Source organism: Peromyscus maniculatus, chromosome 3 (genome assembly GCF_049852395.1).
Source record: "Peromyscus maniculatus bairdii isolate BWxNUB_F1_BW_parent chromosome 3, HU_Pman_BW_mat_3.1, whole genome shotgun sequence".
Lineage (NCBI taxonomy): Eukaryota > Metazoa > Chordata > Mammalia > Rodentia > Cricetidae > Peromyscus > Peromyscus maniculatus.
In genome coordinates this window covers 140,863,175-140,885,921 of record NC_134854.1, presented here as the reverse complement: position 1 = coordinate 140,885,921, position 22,747 = coordinate 140,863,175, and the positions used below count along the sequence as shown (strand labels likewise).

Here is a 22,747-nt window from a genome sequence, read left to right as displayed (position 1 = left end):
GTGCTAATGGCCAAGCACAGTACAGCAGGAAGTGTTGTTTGGCTGTTAATGCTGAATGGTGGGGGATGGGGGGATTTCCAAGTCTCAGGAGCTCTGGGTCATCCCAGGGGCAGGGTGTTTTCCCTTGGCCCTAGTCTTGGGCTTGTGGTCAAGTCAGGGGCAGGGTGTTCTTCCCTGGCCCCTTTTCCCTACATCTATGCCAAAGGAGTCTCATCTCCACTACAGGAATTACACTAATGTGTAGGGACTTGACAATATGAAGTAGAAGGAAAGATTTGCAGATATTAGGGGATCAGAAAAGATCCCAATATATTCCTTGTACTTCAACATTATTCAAACATGACTATGACATGCTAGGACACGGTGTCACTTGCAGGCATTCTACCTAGTAGTACTCTTGAAGTTTCAAGAAAAAGAGGTCATACTATATGCAGAGTGCATGCTACACCTAGGGTGGCCATATAATGGGTTAAGTTAAGGTTGAACTTTTTCCTTCTTTTCTTTCTTCCTTTCTTTTGAAACAAGTTCTGAAAATGTGGGCCTGTGATGCATGCCTTTAATCCCAGCATGCAGGAGGCAGAGGCAGGTGGATCTCTGTGAGTTTGAGCCCAGCCTGGTCTATAGAGTGAGTTCCAGAATAGGCTCCAAAGCTACACAGAGAAAACCTATCTTGAAAAAAAATACATAGCCCCTTGGTGGCCCCAGATCAACTGACACTTTTGCATAGAGTCAAGGGAGGTTTCTAACTGCCAAATGCTAGTGAAGCCACACTCACTCCATCTTCCCCAGGCTTCATTCTGTGGTTTTTCATTCAGGTCATAATTACTTCTTCTCTGTCAGCCAGCTGGTTGTCTGTTAGTAGCAGTACTGTCAATAGAAGTCAATAAAAGGACACTGTAGGGCTGTTTCTGAATATTGTGACTTCCCTTCCAACGTGGGAGGGTCTGGGTGCCATGATCTGAATCAGCAGAAGTAAGGGTCCGGAATGACAAGGTGTCAAGTGAGAAGACGAGAGAGAAGAAATAAAGAAGACAAAAATCAATAGCTGGGACCAGGAGATCTCGCATAAGCTGATGACTTATGCCAAGCAAGTTATTAAGAAGTACAGCATCATGTGTACTATTTTCAGGAGGAAAACGGCCAAGGTCAGCAAAGAGCTAAGTCAAACAATGTTGACAGAGAGAACACAGGATACCTAGCCACAGCTGCCTAAGAGCTGATAACCACAGCCTTTGTCCTTTCATCAGGGTCTGTAGGAAAGCCTTGGGTTGCTCTGGATCACCACATGTCAGGGTCCCAGTCATGCCCAACTCAGTTGCTCCAATTGATGAGTTCCAGCCTGTAGTGTCTGCAGCATCCCCCTTCCACCTAGCGCTGGGCCATGCTCCCAGGCAGGATTCTTTCCCCCTGGCAGACTGCATGAAGGATCCTTCACAACTCCAGTTTCCATCTGAAGTCATTCTGCCCCAGAGACAAGAGCTGAATTTTGCATTCACTATTTCTGATTTGATAGTTAAGACCTTCTCATGTTATAATTCTTTACATTAAAAAAAAAAATTCCTGTTCAAATTTCTAGCATGTTTTTGTTGTTGTTTCCAGATTAGTCCTTGATACAGAATTTGCAGTAGGCGTGGTCTCTGGAGATGGACTCTCATCAATTGGATTTAGTAGTGCTCAGTTATGTGTTCAGGCTTGAGGGCATTGCTAAGGTTGTTGCCAGTGGAACTACATGTTAGCATTACATACATTCCACTCCAAGTGGTTAAATTACCACCTGTACCTGGTTTTGATAAAGTGCTAACTGAAGCAATTCCCTGGGGAGCCCAAGGGCTGCTTGGTTGCCATGGTAACAGTGCTGCAACAAGCCTGCAGCATGTAATTGAATGTGCTGAGTGCAGTGTAGCGCTTCAAGAAATAAAAAGAAACATTCGGTTTACAGTACGAGAATGAGAGGGTACCATGGCAGCCCTAATAGAATTTCACTTCTGGTAACCACAAGGCCACTGTTGTTGAAAATAAAACACAAAATCAACTATGCAATCGGCTGGATGAGGCAGCAGTTGACTTCAGGACCTCTGCAAGTTTTTCATGCAGAAGCAAGACAGGGTCTTGATTGGGAAACAAATGAGACTCTGATATTTGGGATTGGGAAACCTGGCCTTCATTTCCTGGAAAGTGCTCTGATAATGTCTGGATCAGAAGCCTAGGGAAAGAGGTGTCCATAATTACTTTCTCTTGCCCTAACTAACCTGCAGCTTTAATCAAACCTCAGTGTACTTCAAAACCTCAGATGCACAGTCGGGCCAGGAGGGCACATTTTAATCAGTACAATTATTGCACGACGTTTTAAAATATGTATTGGCAGAAACATAAGGAATGTGGGTATGATTCTTAAGGAGTGAGACCCAGGAGAGTGGGAAATCACACTATATCATGGCAAGCTCATTTATATGGAGTGCTAACTAGGGATTCTAGGTCTAAAATATGTAGCTGGGTGTGCCTGCCTGACACTTGGATTCAATAGCCTTTTATTCAGTGGGGATAAGATGCCAGGGTTTCCAAGGCACATGGAGAAAGGACTCCAGATGTTTAGAAAGAAAGGAACATGGCGCCCAGGCCACATTACCAGGAAGGCCTAGCAGGCTCTCTCTTCACTAAGGTATTGAAAGGCACACAGAGAAAGGAACACCCACAGCTGTTAGGAGTCTGTGGCTGTTTTCTTAGTATAAATACTTGTGAAAATACAAAGTGGGGAAAAGAAGAGTCTGGCAGATTAAAATTGAACTCTGGTGCAGACTCTGCCTACTGCTGGGGTTAAGCTCACTGAGCATGTAATGTTTTTCCTTTTCTTATCAGAAATAGATGCTGATGACTGCTGATCAACAGATTAAAAAATACTGGAGCAAGTGTGAGAGCCAAAGTTCCATTTTAAGTTTTAATTACTATGCCTAAGAAATCCATGAAACAAAAATGCCTCTGATCTGCAAGCCCCTTGCCCAAGGACAGATAGTTGCTGAAACGCTGGAGGCATTGTTCATGGGAGATAACAAGTTACATATTTTCACTTCCCTAAACAAGTTTGTTTGACCCATATGCACCAGATGTGCTTGGTCACATGTGGGTAGGAGGTTTGTAGGCCGGAAATATGTCAGGATGTATACTTGCCCCTGACTGGACCTGATGGGAAATTCAGTGAATTATGGTTTTCTTTCTTAAGTCCTTGCCATACTTGATTCTGGGTCATTTCCCAGGAACCTGGGTGATGTGGGATGTCCTTCTGTATGCTGTGAATATGTGTTGCTCTCATTGGTTGATAAATAAAGCTGCATGGCAAGGAAGGATAGAGCCAGGTGGGAAATGCAAGCAGAAATACAGGAGAAAAAGGGTGGAGTCAGGAGACGCCATCCAGCCCCCAAGGAGCAACATGCCAGCAGACTGGTAATGCCATGACCACATGGTAATAATTAGATTGTTAGAAATGGGTTAATTTAAATATAAGAGCTAACTAGTAATAGCCTGAGCCACTGCCAAACATTTATAAGTAATATAAGCCTCTGAATAATTATTTGAAAACAGCTATGGGACCAGGCAGGACAGAAAACATCCTCTGTTTACACCTGGGTATGGACCTGGCCAGAGCCCAACCACCTGGCCAGTATTTAATTAAAGCATGCTTCAAATTTGGCTTTAAACTGTGGTAGTGGTCTTATTCTCAATCAGTGAGATTAACACAAGAATTTTATGATATGATGGTAACTCACAACTATCTGTGACTCCAGTTCCAGAGGACCTAACACCCACACACACATATGTGTGTGTGTGTGTGCATCATCAATGCACATAAACAAATAAAGAAATTTGTGATATGCATGTACATAGCTAATTTTAAAGTCTTCTATATTATTCATTCTTACAAATTGGATAGAAGCAGTTTGACTATGACTTAAAAGAAATTCTTTCTAAATTTGCCATCATGGTCTATTTCCTCTCTCATAAATAAAACTTCTTACCTTATTTTCAGAGCTTTGATATGTAAAATTTGATAAAGAGAAAGTTGTGGTTTTTAAAGAAAACAAGATACATCTTCAGTTTTTCATCTCCAGAAACCCTCATGAGAGCACATAGATCAGGGACAAAAACGTGTCTTTCCTCTCCTTGAGTACTGGGAGCCATGCAGTGCTGGGAGCCATGCAGTGCTGGGAGCCATGCAGTGCTGGGAGCAGCAAGAGACTCCGAGCTTCTGAAAAATGAGACGGCTCTTAACTGGAAAGTTATAAACGTAAGTCTGAAGATGCAGCCCCAGGAAATTTAGTGAGTCATCCCCCCCGAATACCTAACTGTGCAGAACACCAAACTTTAAATTCTAACACTTCGTGTCAACGCAGAAGAGACGCAGAGGAATGCTACTCCATTACAGGACCATAATAACAGATCACAGTATTCAAGAAGTAAGCAAAAAGTTAAGAAACACCCCAGTCTTAAAAATATCCTTGAGGGGGCTGGAGAGATGGCATGGTGGTTAAGAACACTGGTTGCTTTTCCAGAGGCCAGGGTTTGATTCCCAGCACCCACATGGTACCTCACACTGTAACTCCAATTCCAGGGGAATCCAACATCCTCTTCTGGCTTCCACGGACATCAAGCACACACACGGTGCAGACATACAGGCAGGCAAAACATCCATACACATGCAATTAACACTAATACAATTAACATAAACCATTAACACTGAAAAATTACATAGGAAAATCTGTGAGAAAGATATGAAAAACTGATTGAAAATAAAATAAATAAACTGCTATGAATATTAATAAAGGAAAAGGTGCCAAGCGAAATTATAATATTAACAAGAAGAAACAAAAATAACTACAAATAGGGAAGAGATTTAATGAAAACAATTATAAGAGAATGTGGCAATTGATTTAAATACTAAGAGAAAGGACTGTATTTCAATGAAATTTAATCAAATTAAAATGACTCGTGTCAAATTTGAGTAGACAAATTGTATTTAAAACATAGCTACAGGGCATGCTTTCATACTCATACTCTAGTTAGCTTTCTGTTTCTGTGACAATTTGATTTTAACTGTGTCCTGGTTCTTCCTTCTCAGAATAAGGAAGTATGTAACCTTCTTTTTCTTTTTCTTTAGGACATTTAAGTGTTGACATTCTTAAAGACTGTGGGGCTTTTAAAAGTTGGAGTGTGTCTTATATTGTAATGTTAACATTAGATCTCAGCAACAATAAATGAAAAGGAATTGGCTTCACGTGATATGTTCATATCAAAGTTGACAAAGGAGTAGATGTCATAGTTTTTGCCAATTTGACACAAACCCAGAAATACAAGGGCAGAAGAAATCTCATTTGAGGCATTACCTCCATCAGACTGGACTTTGGGCATATCTGTGGGGACATTTTCTTGCTTGTTGGTTTATGTGGGAGGGTACAGCCCAATGCAAGTGGTGTCACCCATGGGCAAATGGTCCTGGGTTCTATAAGAAAGCAGGCTGAGCAAGTCATGAGGATCAAGCCAGTAAGCATCCTCCTCCATGGTTTCTGCTTCAGCTCCTGCCTCCAGGTTCCTGCCTTGAGTTCCAACTGTGGCTTCCCTAGATAATGGACTCCAACCTGAAGGCTGAATAAACCCTTTCCTCTCAAGTTGCATTTGGTCATAGTGTTTCATGATAGCAGTAGAAACCTAAGACACAAACGTAACAAATAACATATCTAAAAAAAATAGACATCGCTTTTAAATGGCAAAACACAAATAATATTTCATTTAAAATCAGGAAAGAAAAGTTGACAATTATTCTAATTAATATACAAAATTAGGTAAATATAAATAATTTTAATTTGTTTAAATAGTATTTAAGGTTATTAAGTAAGGACATTAATAGCATATACAGTTGAAGATTTTGTAAAACTACTTTTTTTTTTTTTTTTTTCGAGGCAGGGTTTCTCTGTGTAGTTTTGGTGCCTATCCTGGAATTTGCTCTGTAGACCAGGCTGACCTCAAATTCACAGAGATCCACCTACTTCTGCCTCCCAAGTGCTGGGATTAAAGGTGTGTGCCACCACCACCTGGCAAAAACTACTATTCTTAATTATGCAATTATTCACCTAGAAAACCCAAGACTACTATAAAAATTATCACAAAATTCTTAACTTACAATGGGATATAGGTAAAAGATAAAATTAATAGCTTCATTCACATTAGTAAAATTTCTTAGAAAAGGCAATCAAGGGCTGGTGAGATAACTCAATAAATGGGTGAAGGCACTTGCTGCTAAGCCTGATGATCTGAGCTCACAAAGTAAAGAAATAAATTTGATAAAAATGGGGAGCTTCTTTAACAATGGTAAAAAAAAAAAAACAGCATCTAGAAGAAATAAAAGTATAAAAACACAAATCAAGGTCTCAACAAATAGAAAATGTTCTTGGAGAATAAGACTTAATGGCTTGAAAAAATATATATACATTTTGGGGACTGTGGATGTAGCTGAGTTGGTAGGGTGCTTGCCCTGGGTTCCACCTCCAACATAACATAAGCTGGACATTGTAATTTGTGCCTATAATCCTAGCACTGGGAAGGTACAGGCAGGAGGATCACAAGTTCAGGGTCTTTCTCAGTTATATAGCTAGTTAAATGGCCAGCCTGGGGTAGGAGACTACCTAACAACAACAACAACAACAACAAAGGAAGTGATAATTGTACTTCAATACAAAATTAGTAACTAGCAAACTAGTCTGTTATTTTAAATCATTTTTGAGAATTTCATATTGTACTGTATTACATCATTTTTACCTCCTCCCTCCTCCCTCCAATTCCTCCCATGTCCCCCTCACTGTTCCAAATTCATGACCTTATCTACTTTAATTATTAATGATTGTTACATACACACACATGCATGTATATGCATATATATGTCCTGTTGAGTTCATTTGCTGCTGCTTGTATTTAGGGCTAACCCCTTGAGATTAGATAAGCTATCAGGGCTGGTTCCTGGAAGAGACTGATTCTTCCGGCCTCAACAGCCGTTAATTGCCTATCGCTGTTCACCTAGGAGTGGGGCCTTGTGGGATTTAGCCTTCCCCATTGGCATATCAATCAGTGGTGTCATTATGCAGTTCTTGTCTAGACTACCTGTAGCAGGGATCTTAATTGGTCTTAATAAAAACCCATAGTCAGATACCAGGGTGAAAGCTGAAAGATCAGAAAAACAGAGCAGCCAGCCACTAGAGAGACTTCTTACCTCTACTGAATCCTAAGCCTGAAAGAGACCTGAGCTCCTGTCTCCTCCCCTGCCTTATATTCCTCTCTCTGCCCAGCCATATCACTTCCTGTCTCCACCTCCCTAGTGCTGGGATTAAAGGTGTGTGCTACCACTGCCTGGCTGCTATGGCTAACTAATAGCTTAGCTCTGCACTCTGATCTTCAGGCAAGTCTTATTTGTTAGATCACAAACAAAAGACCACCACAACTACCTTGATGAGATTTTAGGGGTGAAGCTTCCCTCTCATATACAGAGGACATTAGCAGTAGGTGTGCTGGTCTCCTTGTTCTAACAATCATTCTAGTCCCTCTTCCAAGCCGTTCTCTGAGACTTAGGTGTAGGAGTTTTGTTGTCGATGTATCAGTTGGGGGTTGGGTACCCTATGGTCTTCTATTGCCACTTTTCTTAACTAGTATTATTTCACTTTCCTTAACTAGTATTATTTCTAACTTAAATTTAATTTCATATTTGAAATTTATGTTTTTTTTGTGTGTATGAATGTTTTGTTCTCATGTATGTCTGTGCAGTGCCCATGGAAGACAGAAGAGGGCACAAGGTCCCTGGAAATGGTATTACAGATCATTGCTAGCCATCGTTGTGTGGGTGCTGAGAACTGAATGTAGGACCTCTGGAAGATCAGTCAGTGCTCTTATTGGCTGAGCCATATATCTCTAGCCCCCTCTACCTGAATTCCAAATACTTACCCTTATACTCATAGATGAGTGTAGCTCTCACTTCTCCTCAGAGAGGCTTCTTAGTGCAGCACATGGAGGATATTACAGAGATCCACAACTGGTCAAAAAGCAGAGAACAAGTAGCAGATAGTTAAAGATTCAGAGCAAAGCCCAGAGAAGTGTAATAGAAGGCAGGAGCAGTGGTTTACACCCATACTACCAACACTCCAGGGCAAAGGCAGGAGAATCCCTGTAGGTTCAAGGACAGCTCAGGCTGGGGTGAGACACTCCTTCCCCCACCCCCACCCCAACACACAACTACTGCAAAAGATAAGTAATAATAAAACTTTGTTGTGTGATATTTTGATTGCATTCTGGCAAATAAAGCTTTCTTGGAGTCAGAGGGTGGAGCTAGCCACTATCTGACTATAGAGATTCAGAGGACTGCAGACAGAGAGAAGATAGGAAGTGGTAAGGTGGGCTGAGAGAGGAACTTGGCCCTTTTGGATGGAGGAACGGAAGAGATAGGAAGCAACTGGCAGCTGCTCCCAGTTCTCTGATCTTTCAGGTTCTTACCTGAATATTTGACTCCCAATTTTTTATTGATAAAGATGAATTAAATTAATGCTTCATCTGGCATCCAAATTTTGGGGCATAAATTCATGAAATAGCTGCTTGCTTGTGGCTTTGCAGTCACAAGCACCCGCCAGAGTCACATCCATGCTGACTGGCTTTTCCTTTTCTTCCCTAAGCCCTGTGAGCAAGTCTGGGATTTTCCTGTTGTGGGCTCTCTACAGCAATCTCCACAAGCCCTAAACTCCACATGCACCTGAGCTCCAAATGCCCTCCATTCAGGTTGAACAAAAACAGGGCACAACAGCTGCTGATCTTTCAAATGTACCAACAGCCCTACCTTTAAAATGGTTAACTGACAAACCTGTCTGGGTGGAACAATGGCCTTTGATATCAGAAAGATTACAGGTCTTAAAAAAGCTGGTACAGGAGCAGTTAAATATATTTATGCTCAACATATTGAAGAATTGATCAGTCCTTGGGATTCTCCTGTATTTGTTATTAAAAAGAAATCTGGAGAATGGTAACAGATCTAAGAGCTATTAATAAGATGATTCGACCAATGGACTCTTGACAGCAAGGGATTCCCTTGTCTTCTCTGTTACCTAAAGGATGGTTTATTATAGTGATTGATTAAAAAGACGGTTTCTTCACTATACTTTTACAAGAATAGGATAGAGAAAAATTTGTCTTCACAGTGCCTACTTATAGTAATTCTCAGCTCATTAAAAGATAGCAGTGGAAAGTTCTCCCACAAGGGATGTTCAACAGCCCCACCCTGTGAGAATATTTTGTACAACAGTTGTTGGAAATGATTTGTAAACAGTTTCTTCAATCTATCATTTACCATTATATGGATGATATCTTACTAGCTGATTCAAATGTAGATACCTTAGGAAAAAAATGTTTGAAGAAGTAAAGAAAACTTTGCCTTGTTGGGGATTACAAATTGTTCCTGAAAAAAATATAAAGATGAGATTCTATTAATTACCTAGGATATAAGATAGGTTTACAAAAAATTCAACCACAGAAGGTACAAATCAAGAGAGATCAATTACAAACTCTTAGTGATTTTCAAATTTTGCTGAGAGATATTAACTTGCTATGGCTCACAACTGGATTGACAACTCAAGAAATAAGTAATTTATTTCAAACCTTACAAGGTGATAAGGACTTAAATCGTCCAAGAAAATGGTAAGTTGAGGATGAGAGAAAATTGGCTCTGGTGGAAAAGAAATTACAGGATGCACATGTAGAACATTTGGATCTACAGCTTGATTGTATTCTGGTTATTTTACTTTCTACACATTTCCCTACAAGAATTTTAATACAGAGAAAAGGTAGTATCTTAAGTATCTTAGAATTTTACCACACAAACAGAGTAAGAAATTAAAGGCCTGTGTAGAAAAGGTTTTTGAGTTGATTCTACAAGGAAATTGAGGATTCATCAATTAGATGAATTAGATGAAAATAGACTCACAGAAACTGTAGTACCTTTTAGTAATGCTAAAATTTCCTCTTTAGGGGCAGAAAATGAACATTGGCAAAGAGCTTGCAGTAATTTTTTGGGAGAGATTAACAAGTATCCCAAAAGTAAGAAAATTCAGTTTATAAAGAGAACTAATTGGATCCTTCATCACATTATATGGGGAACACCAATTTCTAGAGCCCCTACATTCTATACTAATGCACATAAAGCAGGAAAGGCAGGTTATAAGTCAGGAAATTTAAGTAAAATGGCTCAAAGCCCTTATAATTCTGTTCAAAAGTCAGAATTACATGCTATTTTCATGGTATTATTAGATTTTCCAGAACCTCTTAATATAGTTACTTACTCTCAATATGCACACAAAGAATTGTTTTTACATATCAAAACTACTGAATTTATTCTAGATGATTCAGAATTGACTTTTTTATTTATTCAGTTACAAGAAATAATCAGAAATAGAAATTATACCATATATAACACATATTAGATCCCATATGGCTCTACCAGGCCCTCTAGCACATGGTAATGATGAAACTGATCCATTATTTGTAGGCCAGAAGCCTCAGAATTTCATAAGGAACCCCATGTCAATAACAAGGGTTTGAAAACAGATTTTTCCATCACTTGGCAACGAGCCAAGGAAATTATAAGGAAATGTCCTACTTGTTCTTTGTATAACCAAACTCTACTACCTGCAGGAAGTAACCCAAAGGGTGCTCAAAGAAATAAAATTTGGCAAATGGATATATTTTATTGTGCAGAATTTGGAAAATTAAAATATGCACACCATACCACAGATACGTATTCAGGATTTTGAATTCTGAAAAGTTTGAGTTCTGAAAAGTCTGATTTTATAATTACTCATTTGTTAGAATTTATGGCCATCATAGGAATACCTGTAGAAATTAGGACTGACAATGCTCCAGCATATGTCTCTAGTAAAATGGGACAGTTTTTTTTGCTTATTACAACATAAAGCATATTACTGCTATACCACACAATCCTACAGGGCAAGAAGTTATAGAAAGATCTAATTGGACTCTAAAATATAGTCTTAATAAACCAAAAGAGATAGTAAAGACTCCCCAGACATAGAGAGCACAATGCTTTATTAACTTTAAATTTTCTAAATACTAATGAGGAAGGAAGGACAGCTGTGGAGAGACATTGGATAATAGAAAAAAACTACAGAAATAAATCAGCCTCTATACTTTAAAGATGTGTTGACCTCACAATGGAAACCAGGATATGTGTTACGTTGGGGAAGAGGTTTTACTTTTGTTTCCATAGGAGAAGAAAAACTATGAATACCATCAAAATTAATAAAGATTAGACATGAAGAAGAGAGACCTCTTGATTAGAAGAGGTAATAGTTCATCAAACAAAAAAAAATAGTTCATCAAACAATGCAACCATTCAATCTAAACTAACTTAAGAAGACTAAAAAATGCTTTTCATTTGATTAGATATAACTTGCCAAAAGGGAAACTTTCCAAAGTTAGGGTTGGGACAGGGTTTTCTTTTTGTCTTTCCAGGAGAATGAAGGCATCCAGCAAAGGACTCTGAAGACCACTGGACAAATGAAACATCTGAAGAAAAAGGGCAGATTATCCAGAGAAAATGTCCCAAGAAAAAGAGTCAATTGGCCTATTGACATATCACATTTCCAACAGGATAAAATTTCATAAATCCTCCCAAATGTTTGTTTCTGCTGTTCTCTACAGACATATAATACAAATAATCTTTTTATAGTCTCAGTTCAATCAAAATTTAAAGCTGGCTTTGGAGTTGGAGCGTGGTTCTCTCCTTCTCTAAACCCAAGCATGCTTGTTATAGGAAAATCCAAAATCTCTGTCTTGTTTCAGAAGATCCAAAATTAAGTGACTATTCTTTTTTTTCTTTGAGACAGGGTTTCTCTGTGTAGCTTTTGTGCCTTTTTTGGAACTCACTCTGTAGCCCAGGCTGGCCTCGAACTCACAGAGATCCACCTGGTTCTGCCTCCCAAGTGCTGGGATTAAAGGTCTGCGCCACCACTGCCCAGCTCTCAAGTGACTATTCTATTGCTATTTTGACTCTTTAAAACTTTTCTTAAGCTCTAAATATTATCTCCAAATTCCTAAGAGATATATATATATATATATATATATATATATATATATATATATATATATATATATATATATATATAACTTTTTGTCATGATATTAATGGTTATATAGAGTACCAACTAATTCTAGAAAAAGGCCTCACCTAATTTCCTGTACCTGATTTCAGGTTTGAGTCTCTACCAGGTAATTAGGAATTAAGTTTTTGTACTCTGGGTGTACATAACAAATTATGGTCCTTTAACCTCTTCGAGACCTGCTGCATATGACATTTAAAATGTTTAAGTTTTCTGCAGTGAATCATGACCATGACTAACAGCAACCTTTGAAGTCTCCAAAAGAAGGATGGGGCCCTACAATGATTCCACCAGAACTGTGGTACTAAGCTGACAAACACCACCATAAAATCAGCTTTGGACTACAAACTGTTCAGGACAATTTCAAGGTGGCTAGCTGAGATGGTCCAGCCTCACAGACTACCCTAGCAAGGACTTGAGACAAACTCTGCATTTTCCAAATTACATAGAGACTAGACAACAAATGATGCAGCTAGCTCTCCCAGGACTTTACAATTATCCCAAGTTTTTTTCCGGGTCTCCTAAAGATGCCATCATCCTCAGACAGCAGGAAGTAATTTTAAGTACATGACACCAAGAGGTTGGGTGGGTAGTTTTTGTTTGTTTGTTTGGTTGGTTTTTTGGTGGGCTATGAATATTTGTCATTGTTTTGGGGGGTAGGTTACAAGTTGTCACTGGTAATAGGAAAAAACTTGAACAAAGGAGATTAGCTTCAGGGATCTTGTTTAGAAAAGAAATAGGGATATAGAAATGAAAGGATAAAAGGGTAGATTATTAAATCTACTTTTAAACCAAAAAAGCAAGTACTAGTCTTAAATATTTTATATTGTTATGGATTTTTGTATATGGATACAAATTTGAGATTATTTTTGTAAGAACATACCATATATACATTTCTACTCTTGTTCAAGGTATTGTACCTATACAGCTCATTTAACAATGTAATATTTCTAGTCCTTGAAAGCTATTATTATAAATGATTTAGGATAATAAAGAAATGCATGTTAGTAGGTAGTCACCTATTACAATCACACTTGTAGTCATGTTAGGTATGTTTTCAAGGTCAAACACAGATATATTTTAGATAGACAAGTGGTCTTCAAACACCTCAGAGATCTGCAGATTAAGGCATTTAAGATGTTTTAATGGGGTCTGGAGAGATGGCTCAGCAGTTAAGAGCACTGGATGCTCTTACAGAGGTTCTGACTTCAATTCCCAGCAACCACATGGTGGCTCACAACTGTCAATAGTGGGATCTGATGCCCTCTTCTAGTGTGCAGTTGTACACGAAAATAGAGCACTCATATACATAAAATAAATAAATCTTTTTTTAAAAGATGTTTTAATAACATAAAATCCTTTTTTTTTTTATGACATTAAGACATATCTGCTCCTGGCAGCACCAATCTACTTCAGAAAAGATGATGGGCATTGAAAAAACTCCATATTCAGTTTATTTTCTTTGTGACAAAAGCCAGCCACTGGGCAAGAAATGCCCTTGCCTCAACTGCTGACAGTATGCTGTCCAAATTGGACAATTAGGACACAAAAGTAATTGACTGTGGAACTTTGCCAAGATAAGGCAGAACAGTCCTTCAAAAATTCTGCTTCACAGAAAGGTCTGTCAGATATTGTAAGCCTGTAGGCCAAAGAAGGATGTCCCAGCTTTACAGAGGAACCTTGGGTGACTGTCCAGGCAGCCAACTGTTTCTGTTATTTCTTAGTTTTGGAAGTTATTTGCTCTGCAGTTCTTGTTTACTTAGGTAATATTATATCCTTCTCAGGTCTCTGATGGAGTTGAAGACTGGGCAGTTATAGTTTTTTTTGTTACCAAATTCTTAAAAGAAATTCACAAAACAGGTGTAAACTGTGTAAGGTTGAGAGACATAAAAAGATAGTTTTGGGTTGGTAATTCACGTTAGAATAAAAAGTGAATTAGGTACAACCTTTTGGACTCACCAAGATAGGATAGATAATGGAGCATTTTCTCTGAATTTGCCAAATGAAAATGGACTAGACATTGTTAATGTATTTATTGCCTATATATATTTGTATATAGTTATTGTACTTATTATATATAGTTTTACTATGTTAGCTTAAAAACCTTTGCTTTTTATTTAGGCAAAATGGGGGAAATGTTGTGTGATACTTTGACTGTGTTCTGACAACTAAAGCTTGCTTGGCGTCAGAGGGTGGAGTTAGCCACTAGCTGACCTTAGGGGTTTCAAAGACTGTAGACAGAGAAGAGACAGGAAATGATAAGGCAGGGTTGAGACTATCTCAGCCCTTTTGGATGGAGAAACAGGAGAGGTAGAAAGCAACTGGCAGCTGCTCCCGGTTCTCTCATCTTTCAGGTTCTTACCCCAATATTTGGCCTGTGATTTTTTTTTATTGATAAAGATTAATTAAATGTTTCAGAACTTATTTCAATTTTTATTACAAAAAATAATAAATCCACAATAGTCAAATCATTATGAACAGAGTACAGCATGTAAAACAGATCCATAGTAAAATTCCCAGAAAGAAGCAGTGACCACAAGACTGACTGATCAGAACTACAGCAGTGGAGTTTTGAATGTTGCAAATCTGGAGCCAAATTATATTGAGGCATGTTATTCTCCTGTGCATGTGACCTAACCTCTTTGTTACCATTATGTAGAATCTTTGGGATGTTCAAAGTTCACACTCCTAGTTTCCAGCAATCAAGAGTTAAGAAATCCATCAAAAGGCACCTGAAGAGTATAACAAAGTCACCATCACCTCCAGTGTTGCTAAAAATCCTACCAATCTGATGTGCCCACCAATGTATTTGAAAAGTATGTAGATTTGTTGTTCTGTTTCTATACAACTTCTTAAAATTGGAACATGGAATGGAATTTGGGATAAGGTGAACCTGTGTGGCCATATTTGGCTCCAGAATAAATGGTATTTTATTTCCTTTGTCTTAATGTTTCTGTTGCTGCAATGAAACATCATGACCAAAAAGCAAGTTGGGGAGAAAAGGGTTTATCTGGCTTATGCTTCCACATTGCTGTTCATCATTGAGGAAGTCAAACAGGTCAGGAACCCAGAGGCAGGAACTGATGCAGAGGCCATGGAGGAGTGCTGCTTACTTACTGGCTTGCTCAGCCTGCTTTCTTATAGAACCCAGGGCCACCAGTGCAGGGATGGCACCACCCACACTGGGCTGAGCCCTCCTCCATCAATCACGAATTAAGAAAACGCCTCATATTATGGAGGCATTTTCTCCACTGAGGTTCTCTCCCTTACGATAACTCTAGCTTGTGTGTCAAGTTGTCCTAGAAGAGCCAGCACACCCTCCGAGGTGAACTGTGTTTCTAGACTGACAAAATGATTAAGAATTTAAATTTTCACTGGGAAAATTATTCACTACAAATTACCTTTTCCAAGTCCCAAACCAAAAACTTAAGGTCACATTGCTTCATTCAGGCCCCAAATGCAGACATTTTTACCTTCCATCAACTTGTATAACTCATACACTGTCTTTAGGCTATGAAACACAACCATTTAGTCACTAATTCCCAAACTACTCAACGGACTGGTTTGACACAAATCTCTTCCCTTCATCTCCCACGCCACACCCCCATCCACGCTGCCTCTAGTTTGGTCCATGGTCCAGTCAGAGGAGTCGCCTGACTAGAGGCCAATAGGTTTGCTCCCCGAGGACCTTATAGCTGCCACCGAAATCCAAGGCCAAAGCTAAGCAGGGAAGCAGGCCTCCTTGCTGCTCTGGAAGGTTCTGGGCTCCTCTGCAGGCACCGGAAAAGCAGACGGTCCTGGAGTGCTGGGTCCTCGCTCCACCGGGCCGAGCGCTCCCGTCCCCGCTGGAGCCCTGCGGTGATCGCCCCGAAGCCAAGGCTGGCCCGCACCCCACACTAGCAGAGGGGAGACTTGCACCGCCAGGGAGGAGACCTCGGGCGAAAGTCCAGGGGTAGTGACGCTGCCTTGCAGCTACTTGACCTCCGGGAACAGAGAGAGGTCGGAGCCTTGACCCTGCGCATGCGCTTCCTGCCGGGCCTGTGTGCGCATGCGCGGGGACTAGAAGGCGCGGGTTGCTAGTTTGCAGCTTTGCTTGGTGATTATTGTGCTTAAAACCCTGCTGAGCCATGCAGCGACTTTGCCGTTGGAACTCCGTGAAACTAGGCTGGCTTTTCAGTAGGCGCTAGGGCTGCGTTGTGGTGGCAGCTGACGCCACGCGGGGGAGAAGGTGCCTGTGAGGGGCGTACCCTCTTGCCATGAAGAAGATTTTTGGCTTCAGGAGCAAGGGCCCATCGCCGTTGGGCCCCTCCGCCCGCCCGCGGAACAGCTCCGTGGGCTTTGGACGTGTGAGTGCTGGTGGCTCCCACATGCCCAGGTACCACATTCACGACAAGGATATGGGCAAGATCCACAAGGCTGCAAGCGTGGGTGATGTAGCCAAAGTGCAGCACATCCTTATCCTTGGGAAAAGTGGCGTGAACGATAGAGATAAGAAGGACAGGTAATAAATAGGGCTAGCGGGGCGGGACGTGGCCGGCGGGGGAGCATGCACCTTGTCTGGCTTCCGGGCTGGAAGGCAGGGCCAGAGGCTGGCTTTCACTAAGGAAGCTTGACGGAAGGGAAACCTTGCACTTGGATGCCTAAGCCTTGGTGGGGTCTAGAGCGCGCCCCTGTATGAGTAGCAAAGACAGCAACAGGAAAACACTCTAGTTGGAGTAAGATTCACTTACAGTTCCCTTTATTGGCTATGTAAAGCGAGTTAACTAAACAATTTAATTATTTTGCACACATTTAAAAAACGTTTTCCACTGTAAAAATACATAATGGGAGAAATATTTCTGTTCAAGGTTAAAATTTTTTCCAGTAATATCCAATAATATATTAACGTACACCTGTGTGAATGTGTTTTCTGCTGCATTTTGAAGTAGGAAAATAGTTCCATGTTCTTGAGTAGAAGACTGATAATTCCCAGAATGTGAACAATGTATCCTTACCACTTTTACATAAACTGAGTAAGAATACCATGTTTTAACAATTTTGAGTTTCTCATGCTGCTTTTGATTTTGTAATGATACTGGGAAAAACCTTTCTAAAGTATCAAAACATGAGTTTTCACAATCAGTCATTTATCAGCAGCAAAGAGACACATCAGTGAGCAGAGCAGAAATGAAAACCCAGAAGTACCCAATCAAATATAGGTAAGAATTTAGATACTGATTCTGGTAACACCCCTGTCAGTAGGAAACATGACTTTCATAAGCTTGTTAATTTGTTTGGAGAAAACTAGCTACAGGTTTATGTCACTAAACTAAATTCCTGATAGATTGTCATTTAAACATCAGAAAAAATTATCAAAACAAATAAGACTAAGAATGACTACAAAAACACTCTGTCATGTATGTGTGTCTGTGTGTTGGGGACTGAATGCAGGTCGTGGTGTATGCTCAGGATACATTCTACCATTGAGCTTTTTAAAAGCCTAAAATGAACCATTCTCAAGACCTGACTAAGCAAAACCAAGGATAAAGCAACTGTATACTTGCACAGTATTCACATTACATATATATGAATATCACATAACCATCATCATTTTACAGAGAATTTTTAAGTTAATGCAGAAAACCTCAAATCTAAACTATTATTATTATTAATATTGTTATATTTACTCATTTGTGTATTGTTGCTAGAGATCAAACACATGGCCTTGGAAATACCAGGCAAGTTCTCTGGAACTGAACTGGATCCCTAGCCCCTGAACTCTTAATTTAATTTGCGTAAAGGTTTTTTTTTTTTGTAGATTCATAATAATCTATGGACAGTAGAACAGTGCTTTGTGTCTATGGTAAGAGCAGGAACGTAAGTTGAGAGAGAAAAGAAATGGCACTTTCCAGGGCCTCCCTCTATGAGGATGGTGAGCAGTGGGACTTCAGATGCTCACTTTGCTTAAGACTTTTCAAACAGACAAGCTGGTAGTAAGTATTCTACCACACTTAAACATGTTTCTGTCTCTAAAATATATTTAGGAAACAATGAGGCCATTTCTCTTTCTTGGCACTGCTTAAAATAGCAGTGTATTAAGAAGAAGCTGGGAAATGTATTTTATAAATAAATTGCGGTCCATCCATAAGATGGAATATATGACCACTGAAGGTAGTATAAATGTAGATATGGATTCACGTGGAAAGATGATATATCAAGTAAGGAGAGGTCATACACATACGTGGTTATGATTATACATATACACAAAGTATGATCTCTCTTAGCCATAATATATTTAAAATGTGATAAAATAAAGAAAAAAGAAAAGTTACTGATTTTTTTTTAGATTATAATATAATTACATCATTTCCCCCTTCCCTTTCCTCCCTCCAAATGCTACCATATAGCCTCCTTGCTCTACTTCAAATTCATGACCTTCTTTTTCATGAATTATTGTTATGTGCATATTTGTATATGTATATACATATGTACTTCTAAGTACAGCCTGCTCAGTCTGTGTAATGTTACTCATGTGTATGTTTTCAGGGATGACCATTTGATAATGGATAACCAATCTGTGTACTCCTCCTTGGGAAGACCCCCTCTCCCACTCTGCACTTTCCTCATTTGCTTATAGTTCTTTGTGTAGAGTTGAAACCTCACTGGCTTTTCCCATCCACTTGGACACATCCATTGGTGTTGTCCTTGTTCAGCTCACATTGGCCAGTCATGTCGGTGAGACTTTATGGGTATAACTTCTGACATTTCTAGGAGACACAATCTCACAGTAAGCTCCCTGTCCTTGACTCTTAAAATCTTTTTACCCATCTTCTGCTATGATCCCGAGCCTTAGGTGAAACAGTTGTTTTGTAGATGTATCCGCTGGGGCTGGACTCCACAGCTCTGCAGTTTGGCTGGTTGTGGTTTTCTATGATGGTCAGTTGCAACGAGAAGTCTCCTTGATGCGGGGTGAGGACCTGTGGTGTAAGGACAAATAGTCAGGATGTAGTTAGGGATTGTGCTGGTTTAGTTAAGTGGTGGTTGTAGGGTCTTCCCCAAGATCCATGACTTCACTAGTCCTGGGTAGTTGTCTAGATGTTCACTACCAGACATGCTTTCATTCTTGTTGAATGGCCTTAAGTCCAGTTAGGGTGCTGTTGGTTACCATGCAGGTATTCGTGCCGCTACTGAACTGTTAGGGTCGTAGTCCCACGCTGTTGTTGTTGTGGTCCACAGGCACCGTAGATGGGTAGGACTGTTGGGTGCGTCCCTCCTTTGGAAGCTTGTATGGCTCCTTCTGGGACCATAAAAGGTGGTCCTCAGGGAGGAGATATTCGGGTCAGTTCCAGCTCAGTGGTCTCTGGGCCCTATGTCTGAAGTGCATGGTGTTTTCAGCAGTAGGAACTCAACATTCTGCCTCTGGGGGCAACCAAACGTTACTGTTTTTTATGTTGATTTGTATCCTGATCTTTTTTTTTTTTTCTGTGTGTGGGGGTTGGGGTGGGAAGCTTCTACTTTCTTGGTATGTCTGCTTCCATCCTTTAGTTTGTGTGGCTTTGTCAGTGAGATGTGTTTCCTTTAGAACACAGTTGCTTTTTACTCCAGCCAATAAGACTGTATGTAGTGTTATTGTGGGGTTTGCTGGTTTCTGTGATCTCCCCCACCCCATCCCACTGGTTCAGATATGGTTTGTTCTTTTGTATTCATGGTGTAGAGGTTTGGTGGTGTGCTTTTAGTCCTCCTCCACCTCCTAATTCTCATTTGTTTATCTGCTCCTGTCCTGAACCATGTGTTACGGTTGTCCTTCCTCCTTGTGAGTAACATCCGTCCTACTGGCCTGATGTCCTGATGGTCCTGAATTCCTTTACTTTGTGCTTGTCTTAGATGTTCCTTATTCCTGCCTTCTCAAGACAGGGTTTCTCTGTGTAGCTTTGCGCCTTTCCTGGAACTCACTTGGTAGTCCAGGCTGGCCTCGAACTCACAGAGATCCGCCTGGCTCTGCCTCCCGAGTGCTAGGATTAAAGGCGTGTGCCACCACCGCCCGGCTGACCTTTGTTTTTTGTTTTACACTTTTAGTTTGTATTTTAGCTCCTTAAATTAAATTCTATTTAATTTCTTAATTATGACACAGTTAATGAAAGTCATGATCATGGTTTTTCTTTTTCTTTTATTGGTAAGTACCAATAAAGTGGTGTCCTTGACCTCGGGTCAGTCTCTGACATTCTTTTGTTTGTTGTCGTCTGATGATATTTTCCACTGTGGATTTTACTTATTTAATTTGTTTCAACATCTTTGCGTGATTTATTATCCATATTGTTGGGTTTTTTTTTTTCACCTCCTGAATTGAATTATTTCATTTATCTGCTCGTTTGAACATCATGAAACCACTCATTGTTTTACAAGCTGGACTTTTGAGTTCCTTAGCTGGCATTCAGCCGCTCAAGCTTCTTGGTTTGGTGAACTTGTTGGAGGAATCATTGTCTTTTCTCTTCATATTGCCCGTGTTTTTCAGTTGCAATTGTGCATCTGTTGGCATACATGCCTCTTCTGGTTGGAGTTGGGAGTCTTGCTGAGCAGCTTTCTCTTGAGTACTCAGTCCCAATTACTGCTCAGTAAGGCTACAAGCAACCACCACCACCAGTCACCAGAATAGCAGCAACCCTCTTTTAGCTGGTGTTGTATTGAGCTGAAGCTGGGTCTGGTCAGTTGTTAGTTTTAGTATGCTGTGCTCAGAAGAAGGCAGGGTCACCAGCTTCTGTGTCCTTCACAGCCCTTGCTGACTGCTGCCTTCGCTTGTCAGTGTGTTCATGTGGAAACTTCTCTAACTTCATGCCTGTCTCCATGTCTGCTACCCAGACCCTGTGGCTTCATGATAAGTAGAGTAGCCCAGTCTCAAATAATCAGCCCACACTCAGGATGGAACCTGGCCGTATCACTTGAGGAAATGGGAAGCAACAAAATACTTTTTTTTTCCTTCAGTGCTGACCTGTCACCCTGGAGTCGTCACTGTTGTACCCCTCTCCCCACTCCCACACAAATTGGAAGCATACGTGAACTGTAGGCTTGCACTTTGGCTAGACTGTCATTCTGTTTTTTAAGGGGTGTGCGTGTGCGTGTGTGTGTCGCGCCTGCCCGTGCACATGTGTGTGTACACACATGCATGCATGCCATGCTGTGCATGTGGAAGTCAGATGACAAGTTTCAGGAGTCAGTTCTCCTTTTAACATGGGATTTAGGGAGTGTACTCAGGTCATCAAGCTCTTGCGGAAAATACCTTTGTCCATTTCACGGATGAGAAAATGAGGCAGGGAAAGGCTAAGTGGTGGCTTATGAGTAGCAGACCTAAAAGAGTGTTGCTGTCCAAGTCAAGCTAAATCCAGGGGCTGTACTTCTTTGCAAATTGGCTGCTGGGCTAGGAACTAGTGGTTTATTTAGCTTGAGTCTCAGGCCTTCATTGCAGTACCCAGTAGGTGGTCCATGAATGTACTGCTGCCAGAAGAAAGAGGAGACATTACTTACTGTTTGCTGTTTACATTACATTACAGGAAATACGCTTTTAGATGATGCTCTGTAATTTACTAAAAAGCGCTCTCATTTTCACAGAACTGCTCTCCATCTTGCCTGTGCTTATGGCCATCCAGAAGTGGTGACTCTCTTAGTAGAGAGAAAATGTGACATTGATGCCTGTGACGGCGAGAACAGCACAGCTCTCATTAAGGTACACAGTGACCAGCAGTTCAAACTGAGATGGATTTGATTTAACTACTTAGGGGCGAAGAAATCTATTTCATTTAAATATAGTAATAATGAGATCTAAACTGTGCTTGTTTTGAACTCCTACGCCGATTATCTGTTTCTTGATGCAATAACGACAGGCCGTGCAATGCGAGGAAGAAGAATGTGCAGCAATACTGCTGGAGCACGGTGCCGATCCGAACGTGGCGGACAGCAGTGGTAACACTGCCCTGCACTATGCTGTCCAGGGTGAGAACACCTCCATAGCAGCCAAACTGCTCGCACACGGTGCAAATATAGAAGCCAAAAACAAGGTATAATGACGACTTTATTTCCTAATAGCCAAAGTACATTCATCAGTGACATATTGCAATGGTTGTTCTTGTCACCATGATCGGATTGAGAGAACACACTTCTGTATTTTTGTGAGGGTATTTTCAGAAATGATTATTTCACGGGGACTCTGGATCTAATCAATGTTTTAACCCATTGGTGGAATCTAAGTTTGAATATAATTGCGCCTTAAAGGTACGTTCATTGTGATAAAAAGAATCCGTACATCAGTATTGGAAACTCACGGATTAAACCATTGCCTTATTTTCTTTTCATTACATTTATTTGTGGATGTAGGACGTGTGTGTGTGTGTCACAGCAGACTTGTGGAGGTCAGAGGACAACTTTCCGGAGCTGCCTCTCCCCTTCCACCGTCTGGGTCTCAGGGTTGAACTTGGGTTGACAGGCTTGGCAGTAAGAACCCTTACCTGCTGACCCATCTCCCTCCCCGTCCCCCACCCCCGCAACCATTTACCCAACTGCATTTTCAAAAGGTTTCCTTTTTACCC

The 22,747-nt window shown here is 40.5% G+C and overlaps 1 protein-coding gene across 7 annotated transcripts in view; it reads left to right on the top strand.

Moving 5' to 3' along the window:
* The first annotated feature begins 16,225 nt into the window (after positions 1 to 16,225).
* Positions 16,226 to 22,747, top strand: part of Ankrd30a (ankyrin repeat domain 30A) — a 72,288-nt gene continuing 65,766 nt past the window's right edge. For 5 of the 7 annotated variants that reach the window (XM_076567718.1, XM_076567717.1, XM_076567716.1 and 2 more), the window contains exons 1-3: positions 16,226 to 16,692; positions 21,774 to 21,888; positions 22,046 to 22,219. In XM_076567718.1, coding sequence (XP_076423833.1) covers positions 16,448 to 16,692; positions 21,774 to 21,888; positions 22,046 to 22,219 — 534 coding nt within the window. In that variant the 5' untranslated portion in view covers positions 16,226 to 16,447. The remainder of the gene's footprint in view (positions 16,693 to 21,773; positions 21,889 to 22,045; positions 22,220 to 22,747) is intronic. The other 2 variants (XM_076567719.1, XM_076567720.1) reach the window with 2 other exon arrangements.